General features: G+C 37.2%; 1 protein-coding gene and 1 long non-coding RNA gene across 3 annotated transcripts in view; one reads left to right on the top strand and one right to left on the bottom strand.

Annotated features, from left to right (window-relative positions):
• The window catches only part of LOC104153198 (uncharacterized), a 21994-nt gene extending 13826 nt beyond the window's left edge, over nucleotides 1–8168 (top strand). Inside the window, exons 3-4 of one of the 2 annotated variants that reach the window (XR_696181.2) lie at nucleotides 836–5879; nucleotides 7170–8168. This is a non-coding gene — a long non-coding RNA (uncharacterized lncRNA). Of the gene's footprint in view, nucleotides 1–708; nucleotides 5880–7169 lie in introns of both variants that reach the window. The other variant, XR_011142876.1, reaches the window with a different exon arrangement.
• The window catches only part of GRK7 (G protein-coupled receptor kinase 7), a 26314-nt gene continuing 16332 nt past the window's right edge, over nucleotides 5873–15854 (bottom strand). Inside the window, 2 exon segments of the mRNA XM_009688963.2 lie at nucleotides 5873–7391; nucleotides 11520–11791. Coding sequence (XP_009687258.2) covers nucleotides 7049–7391; nucleotides 11520–11791 — 615 coding nt within the window. The 3' untranslated portion in view covers nucleotides 5873–7048.

The following is a 15854-nucleotide window of genomic DNA, read 5'->3' as shown; positions in this document are numbered from 1 at the left end:
GTTTTTGTATTTTCCACCTTGCTGGCCACCAGTCCCAAAAGTTAACTGTGATCTCTCATCACATTTTCAAGGCCGCTGTTTTTACCAACTCAGCTGTGGTTCTGTGGTCAAAAGTGGTCTCTTATCTGTCCCTAGAAATGCATTAATACATAATTCCTAAGGGGAACAGTATACAAGTCAATCTGGAGGGATGGAGGAAACATATTTTGAAAAGAACAAAAATTTCCTGTATTCATCAGAAAAAATTTCTTCCCCTAATGACTGTTTTCAATCCAGCTTCATATAGGATTATTGCATAATTAGGATAGAATAAAACAGACTTACAAACAAAGCACCGTATTTGAATTTACCGTTCTGTCAAACGTCTTTATGAGCTCAGCAGAGAGTTTCCTCCTGTTGTTCATAATATCCTGTTGATACTACGTTTTGTGAAGAGAAGCAAAATTCTTTTTGACCTGATTGTAATTCATGCATCTCCAGTTTATTACAAAAGAACAGGTTAAATCTATGATTGGTGCTGGTGGTGCTTCATGATAATCATGATGTTACCACTATTACTGATAATGACAAAATCATCCAAACTTAGGAGTTGAATTCTTTCGTACAAGGAAGTGCACAAGCAGGAATGCTTTAGTGGCCTCCCTGTTTGGTATGTTGCAGATACTCTCACTGGTTCCACTCTGATCGTTTCTTTCCCTATCTATCAAGGTAAAGCTCTGCTGTCATCTGATCTAGCCAAGTAGTTGCCTAACAGTTTGACTGAACCAACTCAATGTGCATCAGGCAACATGACCTTTTCTCCATCTTCTTTTTTCCCACTTTGCTATCACTGAAGCCACTTCTGACTCGCACCCTGAGGACATCAGAAGCAGGCTCAAGCCCCCAGAAGCAACCACTACAGTGATACGCTCTACTCCACCTCCTCCTTAGAAGCGCGCGATGTTGGAACAACTTATCTCCGTAGTTATATCAGCGCATCTCCACAGACTGACGTGTAACTAAGCACTGCAGGCTGCCAATGTAGTTCAAAGCAAGCTTTCATTATTGCTCAAAAGGTGTTTTGGTCAGATTATTACATACTTCTGTAGGAGTACTTGCTGACAGGATTGTTTAACAACGAATCTGTCGTTACTTGCGGTAGACCTTTTACCCCAGTGATTCAAGAGTCACGAGACGTGTCTAGCACATCCTATGTCACGTTTGCATGCAGTCTTGCAAAGCAAACATAACTGAACATTCCTTTTCAATAGCTGTTTTTCTAAACTGTTACTCCACTATTGTAAAATGAGCTACAAGTTATGACATCTGATATACCCATGGTCATCCCTTTGGCATTCTTTATAAAAACATGAGTCACAGAAATATTCATCATGAGGAACTCCCATCGTAAGGATGTGCATTCAGTGTGTGATTCAGCCTTGCTGTATCTTTCCACTCTGTAAAATAAAACTGTCAGAACAACTTGAATGAATCATATATAGGCCAACATGTAGGTTTAGTAAAGAAGAAATCTGGTAAAATACACGTTAAAATTAATTAGTTTTGTTTAGCTTAAAGTAACGCTTGTGTATTGAAGAAAAATGAACACCTTCATTCTCCATAAGCCCTTCTACCAAACGCTGTAATAGCACTATGTTGGTGTAATCAGAAGACAAAACACCTACAAAAAATTTGGCCTACTAACAATGCTCAGATCATCATATCCATATCAGCATGGATAAAAAGCCTAAACAGGACAAAATAACTAATTGTGTTAAATTGATTGTGCTCGCACTCGGTCAAGGGGAAGGGAGGAATTAACGACTGCAGTTGCCTCAAAGTTGTCAGAAGAAAAGGAACAGAACTAATATACCCAGAAGCCCTTTCAAAGAGATTCATGTTTTTTCCCATGCTTTTTTTTCCCCCAAAGCCTTTCACCATTTGGAGTAAGGTAATTGGTGCTGACAGCTATTCTTTTTGGCACCTTTTGTCTGCCCAAGCTATAGAATTAACATTAAGTTTCCCTGAATGGTAAAGTGGCTTCATTCAGGATTTTGTCAGCCTTCTGACAGTGTGAGGAGAGGATACAGATATGGAGATAAATGCAAGAACAATATACCATTTCACATAAAGGAAATGAACTCAAGAGAATGGTTCTACATACACTCGTCACCAGCTGTTTGCGCTTTTCCCATGGATTCAGGGAAAGAGACATCTCATTGCAAGAGACACGGTGACACCCTCTGCATTCTTGCTCTTCATCCCTTCCAGGCCAGAGATGCCTAACAGACTTCCGCTCCCATGTGTGTTTATTTACACTTCTGCAAGTGCCAAGGACTAACCAGTAAGAACTCTTTATTAGCTCTGCTCAGGTTCAGGCAGTTATATAAATGAAAGTCGGGGAAATACCAAACAATGATTTCCCAAGAAACATTCATCTTTTTGTGTCACTGTTTTTAAAATGAGATGCTACATCTGGAATTATTTGCTGTAATAATGCAAACCCTAATTATAAAAAAAAATTGTATGTTTAATTGAATTTGTTTCAGTTGATGTCCATGCATTCTTTAATATGCCTAGGAAGCTCCCTAAGGCTATCATATGCCATGTTTCAATGTACTCCCTAAGCAGAAATGATCACAGGTGGCCATTGCCCCTAACATTATAAGTTACAGGTCTATTCACAATATAAAAAGCTAGTAATTTCTGATATCTATAGAGTTCAAAATTGATATTTGTCATTTGAAAAAAATGTATGCTTTTCTTTTAGCAAAACCCACCAAAGCTGTAGGATCTTAAGTAATTCTGCAGTGATATTAGCCATAGTTGCTGACATCTTAACACTTAATTTAAATTATATTTTAGGGAAAAGCCACTGTGCACAGCTAAAATGAATTTTGCATCGACAGATTCAAGGAATTTAAATATTTTTACATTAAAAATCTAATGATAAATTGCACAAACAATTATAGCATAAAAGAAGGTATTAATATTTTAAAGGTGAATGAGATGGGCGTACTTATTTATCTTAATCTTATATGTGAATATTAAGATCAGGAATATTTTATATATTTTCTTAAAAGCAGTGAAAGCAACAATAATCTCAATACAGTATTAAGAGCATTTTATTTCTAAAAAGCAATGTTGATATTAAAACTATATAAAACTATGCAACGTTTTATGGTTATACTGTATACTTACATGCGCCCACTCTAATTGAGTATCTCATCTCAGTTCCATTTTGCTTTCTGCATTGAAATTTGTTTATGGTTAAAGAAAGAACTACCTAAAAAAATCAGATATGCTAAGAGGCTCTTGACTTTATATGAAGCTGATGCCTGATGCTGATGGACAGCACGGAAATTCCATGCAGGTTCAAATTACTAAATCATTTTCCTATTAAAATAGAAAGGTGAACTACTTGCAAAACACAAGACGCTTATTGACTAATTGAGCCTTTGCAATGATACAACATCCGCTGGAGCATAGCTAGAGCTTTACTGCTACTGATAAAATAATCCTTATGGACAATTAATTCGTTATATTAATAGTAATACTCATTTGGTTTCTTTGTGCTCAATGAGATAAGTAGGCTAAGGGTAAAGGTAACGGGGAGGGTGTCAAAGAAAATTTAGACTTGAGAAACAAAGGAAAGCTTTTCTCTCTGTGCCAGCAGCCTTTCTTGAATGTTGGCTTGGGTACTTTAAATGATGTTCTTAGAAGAATAGTTTTCAAGTCATTAAGAATCTTGCATTTCAGCCTACTTCCTTAAAACAGTCAAGACTTCTAGTATCAATACCAAGTAAAACAGGGCAGGAAAGACAGCACCATTTTCCCTATGAAGCACTGTAAGGACAATCACTGCAGGGTAGCCAGAGTACTCTGTAGCTTTTCACAGATGGCATTTAATGCAATAGAGTTCACAATTTAGTTTTTTAGATTAGACTGACACTAGAATGCATCTTATCTGCCTTAAAAAGAGGTAGGCAAGTGAGGCGCCACAAAGCTGGCAAAGGGGGAAAGAGCAAAACAGCTAAAGGAAGAAAAAGCTGTTTCAAGTTACATAATTTTCTTTTGCCATAAGCACTTACGTATCCCACAGCCACAAGATTATTCTCCTCCCACAACTTCATCCCTCATTTTCTGTTATAAACATCCAAAGACTTAATCAACGCTTTTGAATTAGGCCCTGATCTTGCATACTTACACATGCCTTCAATTTTACTCACGTGAGTAATATCATTGGATTCAATAGGACAAATCACCACAGGCATAAACCGTTTAGGATTCCTGGCTTTGTTTCTTTAAGGTGAAGCACGGCGTTAAAAAAAGTGTAACAAAGAACCTGATAGGCAGGAAGAAGAAAAGACCCGAGCATTTCACAGATGCCTTGAAAGAAGCTGAAATTAATTTTTAAAAAATGCATTGAAAATGCTAACAGAATTACATCTGTAACCTTTGCTCTGCTCTATCTGTCTCTTCATAGTGGAAATAGGAGTTGTCCTTGTCTCTGAAATAGAGAATTTTAGAAAATTAAAACCAATAATGTCAAACTAATACATTTTTTCTCTGTAATACACTGTGCCAGATTGTGCATTATCGGACTTCTAGTGTGCTTCTTTGAACGATTCATGGAACACTTAAATAGCTCACAATAGATCACCGATATACATCTTACTGGGGTTTATTGACACCACAACGTTTCTAGAAGTAAATAACCTAATTTTATGCGCATATGACATCTCATTATGTGCGTATCTCAGTACTGCAATATGTTTTGAAAAACCCAGGCTTGCAACACCGGGCATTGTAAGTATGATTTTAACATGGCATAAAGTGCTGGTTCTGTCTATTCATAACTTCTTTCCACATGGGAACATGTGTATACCAAAAAATTAGTTATGTGCTAGAAAAGGTATAGCCATTTCAGAGTCCTGCTTTATGAATCTAGAGGATTTGTGAAATGGCATTTCTGTGGATTTGACAAGTGCACCTGTTTAGGACAAAAGTTCAGTGCCGCTAGCGCTAATGGGCCTCTGCTAGCTCTTATAGGTTTTTTTGCTGACATGCACATGTAATAAAGTTTTATGTCTGGGAATCTGAAATTACTAAATATATTAGCCTAATATCACTCTATGAGAGTTTCTACAGATGAAAGCAGAGAGAAATAAAATCACTGGAGGTCAACAGTGGAACGGCTTTACTAGTTCTGTGACAGAACCACATCTTACCTTAGAATCACATCGTATCTTTCCTCTCAGCCTCCTCTGCTTTTCACAATCTTTTAGCATCATCCTTTTCAACATATTAAAAGCCCAAGCCATAACAGCCTATATTGTTTAAAACTATTTGATAAAAAGTCTCCCCTCAAAATGCTCGCAATTATATGCTGATAACAATTTATGAACAGAACTAATCATTAATCCTAAGTAACACTGTTTTTCCTGATTTTTCACCTGAAAATTAAGTATATAAAGCAAGAGAGAGGCAAATTTAAAAGGAAAAAAAAAGGAACAGTTCTTTTTCTGCTTAGTTATCTTTATACAAAAATGAAGAACAATACAATGTATGATTTAGTTGTGATTAAATCATCTAAAAATATTTAAAACTAAAGACTGTTTAACTACTGCAACATTTGGAATGAGCTATTAGATTATCAATAATCACTAAAGCTGTATGTTGTACATGATAGATGTGACTGTAGATGACAGCATATCTTTTGTTGTTCCTCTTTTAAAACAAGCGTAGTAGTTCAACCCTGGTGTCTATATAAAAGATTCCCTTGCGTTCAGTCGAAAGTTTGCTCTATGAAAAACAAGGAACAGCGTGTTAGCAGCCTCCAAGACACTAAGGAATGGAGCACTTGCAACGTCCACTTCAGCCAATGGAAATTACGAAAGGTACATGAAAGTAATCAGCATCCAGAATCAGTTTTAAAGTTGCTGCAAACTGCTACCATCTATTTTCTTCTTGACAGAGATAATTTAATTTAATTTAATTCAATTTAGGTTGTCAAAAACTTGAAAGATACAACAAATATATCAAGATTTTGTGTAAGATTCAATGAATCTCTGAGGATTGAGGTGTTAATTTACATACATAGCCTTTCCACCATTACAGCACTTAATAGTATAATGTATTTAATATTTGTGACTACTGAATTAATATTTTTGTTACACTGAAATGCATTTCTTGTAAAAAGCAAGTTTCAAGCTATTTTGGTCTATTTCTAGTTTAACTTGACCTACACTAATCACAAAATACAGAAACATTATCAGAAAATGTGATAAAAGGTTGAAATCTGTTGTCAAATAGAATTTGTATTCATATAGAAGAATATATTCTTTGTGTTTGGTGTTATCACTTAAAAAAATACGCTTAATAATAATAAATGCTTTATTCAATTAAATAGGTGCAATCTTATCGTCACTCTATTAAAGTCAACTTTGAAAACAATTGGATCCTGTCAGTCCTATTTGCTAGTGATTTGTAAAGTCTTCTACGTTTTATGACAATTTGAACATATTACAATCTAACCCTCCAAAAACTAACAGAAATGAAGAAAATCACAGACAGACTGGCTAACCAATAAGATTCCAAGTTTGATGTAGAATGTGAGGTCCATTGTCTGACTGAGCGTATTACTTAAAAATTAAAAAAATGTTGCTGGATACTGTAGAACAAAGACAAAACATTAGTAGAAATAACGAGAAAATAGAAAGAAAACCAAGAAATGATTGTATTCAAAATAGTAGTCAGTAATTTTCAGAAGGGGTTGCCTCTTCACACTGTTACTGCTTTTCGTATTTCTGAATTTCTATCAATCTAAGTTCCTTAGAGACATACGGCTCTTCAAGTTGGTAAGTTTCCAATAAAATAAAAATATCATCTCCTTTGCTAGGACAAAGGAAAATAACACAGTCTATACAGCTTGTGGTCCTACACACCCTGTTAATGTCATATTACATTGATTGTTTCTTCTTAAACAGACAAACTGAGTTTCTGAAACAGTGTAAAAATATGGAAAGTTCTGGGGTGGTTTCTACTCTTTTTGCTAATGATGTCATATTTACAATAACAAACAAACTCCTGACTTAGCTTCACCTCCATTTGCGTATCCCCCAGAATCTACTCTGTTAGGATCATTCAGTTCTTCAAACAGTCCTGTTTCAATAATTTCTTCCTGCCAGGGTATAGAGACAGCTCCTGTGGCAAACTTTTTGAAGAACTTCTTATCTTTATCATCAAACTCAATTCCTCGTACTTCGGAGAAGTCAGCAATGTCTGCAAGATCTTTGGCATAGACAACTGACGGATCTGGCACAAATGGCGGGTCGATGAGGTTTGCCTCTAGCCTATGGAAATTTATTGTTTTGAAGAAACTATGTTTTCTTGGGTCATCACCTTCATTTCTGCAATAAAGCACAAGATTGTTAATCAGTACTATGTTCTGCTTTCAAGTAGATACAGGTGTCTGTGTTGTATACATTAGAGTATTTAAAAGTAAGGATAAGTATATATTGTGCAATGTCATGCCATTCAGAGATCTCGTGTGTATCCAAAGAATGCTGCATTGCACAATATAAGCATAGCTGTGAAGCAGAAAACATCCTGATCCCATTATTCATTACTCTGCCTCTCAAGGTAAATTAGTCTGGGCAAGGTGCCATGCAAGACCTGCAGTACTGCTACTGGCAGGGCACCATGTGAGATACCCGTATCTGAAGATATGTTTTAATCAGAGCTGAAGATATAGCAGGATGGGTATTTATGTGTGTGTAGGGATATTGGATTTACTGTCAATAATGAACGTCCAATCGGTTGTTTCTATTTTAGCTAGGATAAGCATATCTAGTAAATTCTAGACTGGGTTACAATGAATTAATACATCTCGGGATTGACTCTGAGGAAAACCAGTTTAAATAGGAAACTGGTGACAAATGACATTTGTGGGTTTTAATCTTCATTCAAAGCACTTATGCATTCACATCATAAAACTATTCTGCAAAACCCAGTATGCAGCTCTAATAAACACTCCCAGTTTGACTAAGTCAGTTCATATCAAAAGAACTACTCTTGTAAGTAAGCAAAGGCTTTAAAGCAAAAGATTCACAAATTATGACATTAGCAAAAATGTGACCATTGTTCCTCAGTCACAGGCACAAACATAACCCTTTATTAATATGGTTAAAAACCAAGAATAAAAACCAGAAAAGACTAAAATCGTTGTAAATGCATATTTTAAGTACACTTTGATAAGAATAACTGCAGTCCACAGGGAGGAAAAAATTACAGTCCTCTTCTGTTGAAATAAAAACAGCGAATTGTTTCATTGTATAACCATAGTAAGACCTGTAGGACGTTCTAATAAGAATAATCTGAGCCTCAATTGTATACTCACTAGAGCATACAGACCAACAACCCTAACTTTTGAACTGGGTCTTGTTCTGTAACGCAACTGCAGCGTCAAGGCAGGGGAAGTCTGAGTTTTGAGTTCTAGTGGAAGGAGGAGCAGCAGGGAGGATTACTGTATTTTTACACCCATACATCCTTTTTCATGTGTTTGTGGGTGGACTGGGTCTTGAAAATGGTAACACAGGAAAAACAGATTTGTCTACTTTTTTGACCTCAGTAAATGGTAATTGTTAACATGTTCCTGTTTGCTTTTCCAGTTTCCTTACAAAATCATACACGTAGTAAAGAGTAAGCCTTCAAATATTTCTAGAACATCATGGCATGTTCTATGGACAAAATATAACGCAAGACTTTTCCAAGGCTATTCATCTTTGCAAATGCGCAGAAGCACCATACAGAAGCAGTCTTAGAACTGTGCGACTACAGAAAACCTTCCTTTTTTAAGGACCTATATCATTCATGAACACTGAACAGCTCCAGGCTGCCACTCTAACTAACAGTTCCTCATTCACTGCCCCGTCACAGTTCTGGCCTGCCCTGCGCTAACCAGGCACAGCTGAGATGATACGACCAGTTGTTATCTTCAGCTCCCTCCTTAGAAAATTGCCCTTTTGTGCCTCTGCTGCCTGGTTCCTCTGAGCAGGTCCCTGACTACTGTACACCATCATGATTAGGATGGTGACCCACAGCCTGAAGAACTTATAACAAATGCTGCCATCAGGATAAACTGGGCAGCCCAGAAATGACATTTTCAACTCAAAAGTGCCATCACAGTGATGAAGACGATTACAAAAATATACATTAAGCCAACAGAGGTCATGACCTCTGCGTATATAGTCTTGCAAGATCAACTTATAATTTAACTAGCGACTGACAAGCAAGTTTACTCAGGCAGCTATCGAGCCTGATGTGGTTTATTTACATTCACTGTTACCTTGAAGTGCATTAGAGTTGCTGTGACCCTACTGGGCTAGTAGTGACAACAGTCCTACTGGGCAGATGCACTTACACAAATTTCACTTTAGTTTGCTTTTCTTTTCTGTAACATAAACCAAAAAGCACCAGAAGTTGCTGAAGACTCCAGAATGGATTGCTGCAGTGTTTCTCCTACCGATGTATTTTCTGACACCACCAGAAACAGAAAAAGTTGAGAAACATAAAGCTACAGGAACGCCATCTGCTGGAACCAACTGAGGCGTCTTCCAACTAGCTGGAGATGCACATGAGCTCTTCCTCTGTGAATTTTATATTTACGTATCTTTATTAGAAAGAGCAAATGAACTTGTCTAAATTCTGTCAAGTTTATATTCCTCCATAAACAATTTCCCTGTACAGTAGGGAAGGTGCAGGACAGAGATGTGCAATCCTAAAAAACTGGAATGGAGAAAAAAGGGGTTAAATCTTTCTTGAATTAGTTAATGACACTGAGTCTTGAATACAAAGTGGGAGTTTTTAAAAATGTCAAGTGCACAAATTAAAGCTGTCCTTGAGCAGCTTTAACTTATGCAACAGGCACTTAGGTAGATAACACAAGGTCTTGCTGTCCTTAGTAGAATTATAGCGTTAATCTTTACAAAAGGATGAGCTGTCCGGAATAGCATCTCCCTGTTTAAGAGGTACATTCAGGCTTTTTTTCTGTATCACGCCCAGGCACCCTTCTTCCTTTTCTAAGTACTGCGCCTAAGGGCAAGAAACAGGACATGCTTCATGGTTATAAGTTCCACCAGGATCGTCCCCTCAAAAATGTTTGAATCAGAGGGCAGGACTATATTCCTTGCATTATAGTCTACCAACAACATATACCTGTTTTCCCCCATGCTAGCGTCAGATTGCTGACACTACAGTTGTTCTAGCTGTAGTTCTGCCTGTGGGACCGGTGATATTTTAGTGAAGAGAGATGAGATTCTTTCTTAAGTTTTCTCCCCAAACGTCACCAGGCATAAACATCAAAGAATACAGAGGAAGTGTATTTTAGAATACTTTAAATGGCAGAAAATTGAAAATAACTGTGCAATTACCTTTCTGCGTAGGTTTCTCCCACTGCTGAGAAACAACGTAACAGTAAAAAGACAGAATGCTTGTAGCTTGACAAAGGGACTCTAGTTAGAGAAAGTGAACGGTCTATTGCTCTTTTTGCTTCAGACTTAACTCTGTGAACTTGAGCAAGTCGCTTAAAACCTCTAAATTTCCATTTCCACAATTCTGAAGTCTGTTTATTTCACAGAATTCTGTAAGATGAAATGTTTGTAAAGCATGTTGAGTTGTAAGGTAGAATGCTCTAAATGTTTCTGGATTAAATTTATTTTTAAATACTTTTGAAAAATGTATTAAAAATAATATACATTTTGTATCAAACAAAGTCTATGTGCTATTCAAAAAATATATATTTTTTTTTCCTGCAGCCTTGCAGAATTGTTGGAAAAACTCATCAGGCACAAAAACTACCTGTCTACATTTAACACTAGAATAATGAGAATATGGATATTAATGGTATACTACCTCTCATTAAAATTGCTTAATCAGGCCAGTGCATGACGAACATTTTGCAAGATTGTTCCATGTTGTCATGCAACACAAATTTAGAAGATTACCTGTGTGTTTCTGCCAAGTCCCTGTGCCTAGTCCACCTTTAGATTGGAAAAACATCTGAAACACATACTTGCAGCCCTGCAAGTTAGATATCTGCAGAGAAGAAAATCCATATTGCAGATCTGAATTTCTGCCAGCACCATTCTAGCTAGTAAGTGATACAGCCAAAGACCATGCATTCTGCATTCAGCCGGCATTAGCCCAGGAGCAGGTATCTACTTGAATATCCTTTACCTTTAGGAAAGAAAACGCAACAGAAACGGGCTGCTCCCTTCTCCCAGAAGGCAAAGAGTCTAACACCACAAAAACACCAAAAGAAGAACTCCTGTGAACGTTCTGGGACGAGGATGGACAATCGCACTATTGCAACAACGTTCCTTACTTCTGTATGATCTCAAAAAATTCCCACTTCTCTCTTCCTGGAAGTCAAAGACGACTCAGCACTCTGTAGAAAGTAAAGATCTAACCTCCTTCTGTGTAAAACAACTATTGCAGCATTAATCTGGCTTATCCTGAGCTTGGGAAGTGAGGCATACCTGCTTCCTAAGCGGTCCTCTGCTTTCTTAGCCAAAAACAGTCGGCAAATGTCTTTTGCTTCCTCTGTGAAGTTGGCATGTTCAAATTTTACCTCATCTTCCAGGGTTCTTCTTTTAACCTCATCTTTACCGACCTTTTCTTTGAAATCCTTGAATGGTGTTCGCCCAGCAACCATCTCATAAATACTACATCCCATAGCAAACCAGTCCACAGGATAGCTGTAATTTTCTTCCTTCAGGATTTCTGGAGCCATATAACCATTTGTCCCAGCCTATTGCAAACATACAAACACATTTACTACACAAAGTTAATAACAAAGTGCATACAATTAAGCAGACTAGTCTGCAATTCATCAAAAATATCAGTAATACAATTGATACATTTTATATCTAGAGACTCTCCATAACATAGAGGTGCATCTGTGTAATATCTTTTAGCATATAGACTATTTTTGCCTCTAAACAGCATATGGAGAAACTGTTTTAAATATGCTCTTCAAAGGTGAAAAGTCTGGGCAATTTCTGCCTGAAAATTAATTTCTTTTTAAATTAATCTTTTTCTTTCTTTTCTTCTTTCACATTAGAATTTTTCCTTTCTGTTAAAGATAGCACTGTTAGTTTTGTCTTCTAAACACAACTGGTAATCATTTTGAAAAGAACAGTTAAAAACAACAACAACAACAACAACCAGACACACAAGCATCTACTCCTTCCCCCTTCAGTGGGTTAGAACTCTGGTCCAACAGAGGGTTTTGCTGCCAATGGAGAAAGTTCTCATCATGCTGGTAGCTGGGCTGCATTAGGAAGTTCTCACCCGCACTCCCTGCTGGTTTCTGGAAGGAGCTATTACCATCAAGGGCCAAGGAAAACTCTGAAACCATCGTAAGGAAGTAAACCAGCGAAAATCATAATTAGTAAATTGGTTATTTCTTCACAACAATAATTAAAAGCAAAGCAAGCTCTTCGCCTACAGCTTTCAGTCTTTTAAAAAAATGCTTTAAAATGTCCTTATATTTTAGTGTTCATAAAACAACAAATTATATTTAAGATCTTTTTTGTATTTCAAAAAGAAATCTGAAAGAGCGCAGATACGTACCCTCTTGTCACCTTATAACGCTTTTAAGCCAACGCAGCAGCAAGAGGACTTCACTGTACCGTCTTGTACATGCAATCAGGCGAAATAACTAGGGAGTTAACATTTCCTACCTGAAACAAAGCTCTCTGAATAACAAATAATACTAAATATAGGACAAATCGACCCTTTTCTGGAAGGAGAACACACCATTTTTGGAGAAGGGAATTTGTCTGTTTCCTCCCAAGATCAGGCCTGGACCATTCCCAGCTGGAAGACCGACTACACAGTATCCAAGATAGCTTCTGCTGCCTCTCTAGTAAGCTGATTTATCTGAGAGGAAAGAACATTTTTTGTTGCACTGTTACATTACTGATGATGCGGGATTTAAGTCAACACAACACTCCCTCACCTCACCCAATATTTCCTGCCATATCTAATACTGTATTTTTATCCCAGCTTATATATTTACCAGATTCAGCTAACAGCGATAACTATGTCAGAAGTTACTTGAACCTCTTTTATACCTTCCTGAAATATTGGAAATGACGAATTACTAGTATGACTATTTTAAAGGAAAACAGGATGTTTCTGCAAAATCCCCCCAAAACTTAGTCAAGATGGTCATCACTACTGCTACCAGAGCACAATTAGTGGCCAAGAGATTCACTTTGAAGAAAAACAGAAGTAGAAAAGGGCAACTAACACTAGAGCTTACATGGGGAAATTATATTTGTTAGAAGTACAGCTCAACAGATTATTTCTAGTTTGTGGGTTGGGGTAACTCCTATAACTTCTGCAACTTCAGGCACAATGTTTCACAGTCAAGTCTTCCTATAAACTTCAGCTCGTGTCACATACTCTACTGTAAACAACGGGTGCACAAGGCAACATGTTAACATCAAATACAAAATAAGGCGAATTGTAAAAGATGGGCAGAAAATTACATCCACTTTGTTTTCCCTTTCTGTAATTTTTTTTACTTTTACGGATATAGAGCCAAGCTATCCATTTGGCTGAAAAATAAATGAGATGAGAAGAACAAAAATATCAGCCAGCTCGACAACAAAAGAAGTTTGAAGTCAGCTCTCTCCTCCCTCACCAAAAGCACAGAAGCTCCTCGGTGCAGGGAAGCCATACGGGGCGTTACAGCAGCTGACCATTCCTCAGGTAATTTGTACTGTTTGTATTGAATTTATCTGAGGAGAAGTTACTATGGAGGGATAGCCTGACAGTATTACATTTTTATTGATTACTTGTCCGTTCAGAAAGGGAGATAAGCATTCAAATGTGGACCCTGAACTCAGATCCGTCTGGCTGCAGAAGATCCTGAAATCGGAAGGAGAGAGGAGGGGTTGAAAGCAGCAGAGATAGTCTGGTACAAAAGGACCAATACGGAGCTCCTTCTGGATTAGTGAACACAGACACTAAAAAGGCTTCTGGAATATTTTCTCTTTGTCTTTTTTTTCTTCTGGGAAGCAATAAACATTCTTAGTTTTACTGAGGCAGAAGATGAAGCTAATTTAGGGCACTAATACCTTGAAAAACTGATCAGTCATATCATCATCAAAATGGACCCTGACAGCATAGTATACACTTCCTGATAAGACACTACTTTGCTGCAATTTAGCCTCAGTATACAGTGAATCACGCTTCATAAATCTGATATGGGAAAGTCAGAATGTCAGCGTGTGGTCATGAACACGTCTCAGGGCAGCTCCTTCCAGGAACGCCTCTTTTCTTCCACTTGCGTTCTTTCTTCCATAGAAGAAACGGTTTCATAGAAGAAACCATTTCAAAAGAAAAGAGTCCCAAGTAACTTCAATCTATTTCATACGCATTTCCCACATAACCTTCAGTAAGTCACACCGCGCAGAAAACCGTGCACTGGCACAGTACATACATTTCTCAAGAACAAAGCAAGCAAGACCATAAATGCCGACTGAAAAGAGCCGCATGACAACAGTTTTACAGAAAATAGAGGTGGATCAACAAACACTTCGCTTCAGATTTAAGTGAAAGACTGTGTGTGGAGTCAGAGTTTGAACTTGAATTAAATTTTAAAACTCTGAATTAGTAGCATGGAAATCTTTTGAGCTGGTTTTGAACTGATCCAACTCAACCTGAGAGAAGTCTTGAAAGAGTTACTGTTCTCCTGATATGTCAAACCGTTCCATTTCAGGGGTTTTAGAAGAAGAGCTGATTTTCTCATGACACTGCACGATATGTAAACTTAAAAGAAATCCCTCTCAGTTCCAGACCTTTCTTACAATTCAAAATCAAGAAACAGGCTGAGAAATAGGAATCTAAATCTAATCTTACATCCCCTGACACCCAAAAAACACTTAAACTTTGCCATTTTCTACTGGAAATAAACGCACTTCACAAGTAGTCAACAGTAGCGTTTAATCTGACAAGCAAGGAGAAGAAACACATAAATGTCTCTGCCGTTCTTATCAAAATAAGAATTTGAAGATAGGAAGAAAAAAACTTAAATTTTAGACTTTCCCACCTAATTCTACCCATCTGGAACTTTGGCAAAATATTTTATTTGGAAAGAAAGATGATAAAGCCATTTAAGCATTTAACATTTAAGCAGCAGTAAAGTTAAAAAAAAACAAAAAACAAAAGAAACCCCACACCCCAACAAGCAGTAATGAGGCGCAAGGTTCTGTCTGATCCGGAATATATCGGAAAGAGAATTACTCAATGCCTGGAACTTGCCGAACATACACCTTTCAAGTGAAGGTTTAATTATATCTTTGGGGAGTAGATGGCATTAGAGAGAACCTAAAATCTATCATCCCTGCACTAGTCATTACGGAAAACAATACACGAAAAATCAGACCATCTTTCAACAGAGACGAGAACCCGTGGCAATATGAAAGACAAACCCCTGATGACTCAGGAGTGGTTTACTTAGGCAGATGATACAGAAGCATATTCCCAGCCTACTGAAACAAGTTTTTTAAACTGCAAAAATCTCACTAGTAGTAGTGGGGTTTGAGTGGCTAAAAAATAGCGTATTAGGTGGAGAACATATCCACGGACTCCCAAAGCAAAAGAAAGTCAGAGAAACCAGTTCAGTTAGTCTCAGCAGGTCAAAGAGTAAATAAAGGTACTGTAAATTGTACTAAAATATACAAAAGGGAAAATAGGAAGCAAAGGAATTAAAAGTTATCACAAAAAAAAAGATATATGCATAGTTTTTGAGAAGTCTATTTGCCATGGACTGTTTTTGAATAATTAATTCAATCAGAATT

This window comes from Struthio camelus, chromosome 9, assembly GCF_040807025.1.
Source record: "Struthio camelus isolate bStrCam1 chromosome 9, bStrCam1.hap1, whole genome shotgun sequence".
NCBI lineage: Eukaryota > Metazoa > Chordata > Aves > Struthioniformes > Struthionidae > Struthio > Struthio camelus.
Note: the sequence above shows the minus strand (reverse complement) of the source record. Positions and strands in the feature narration are given on the sequence as shown.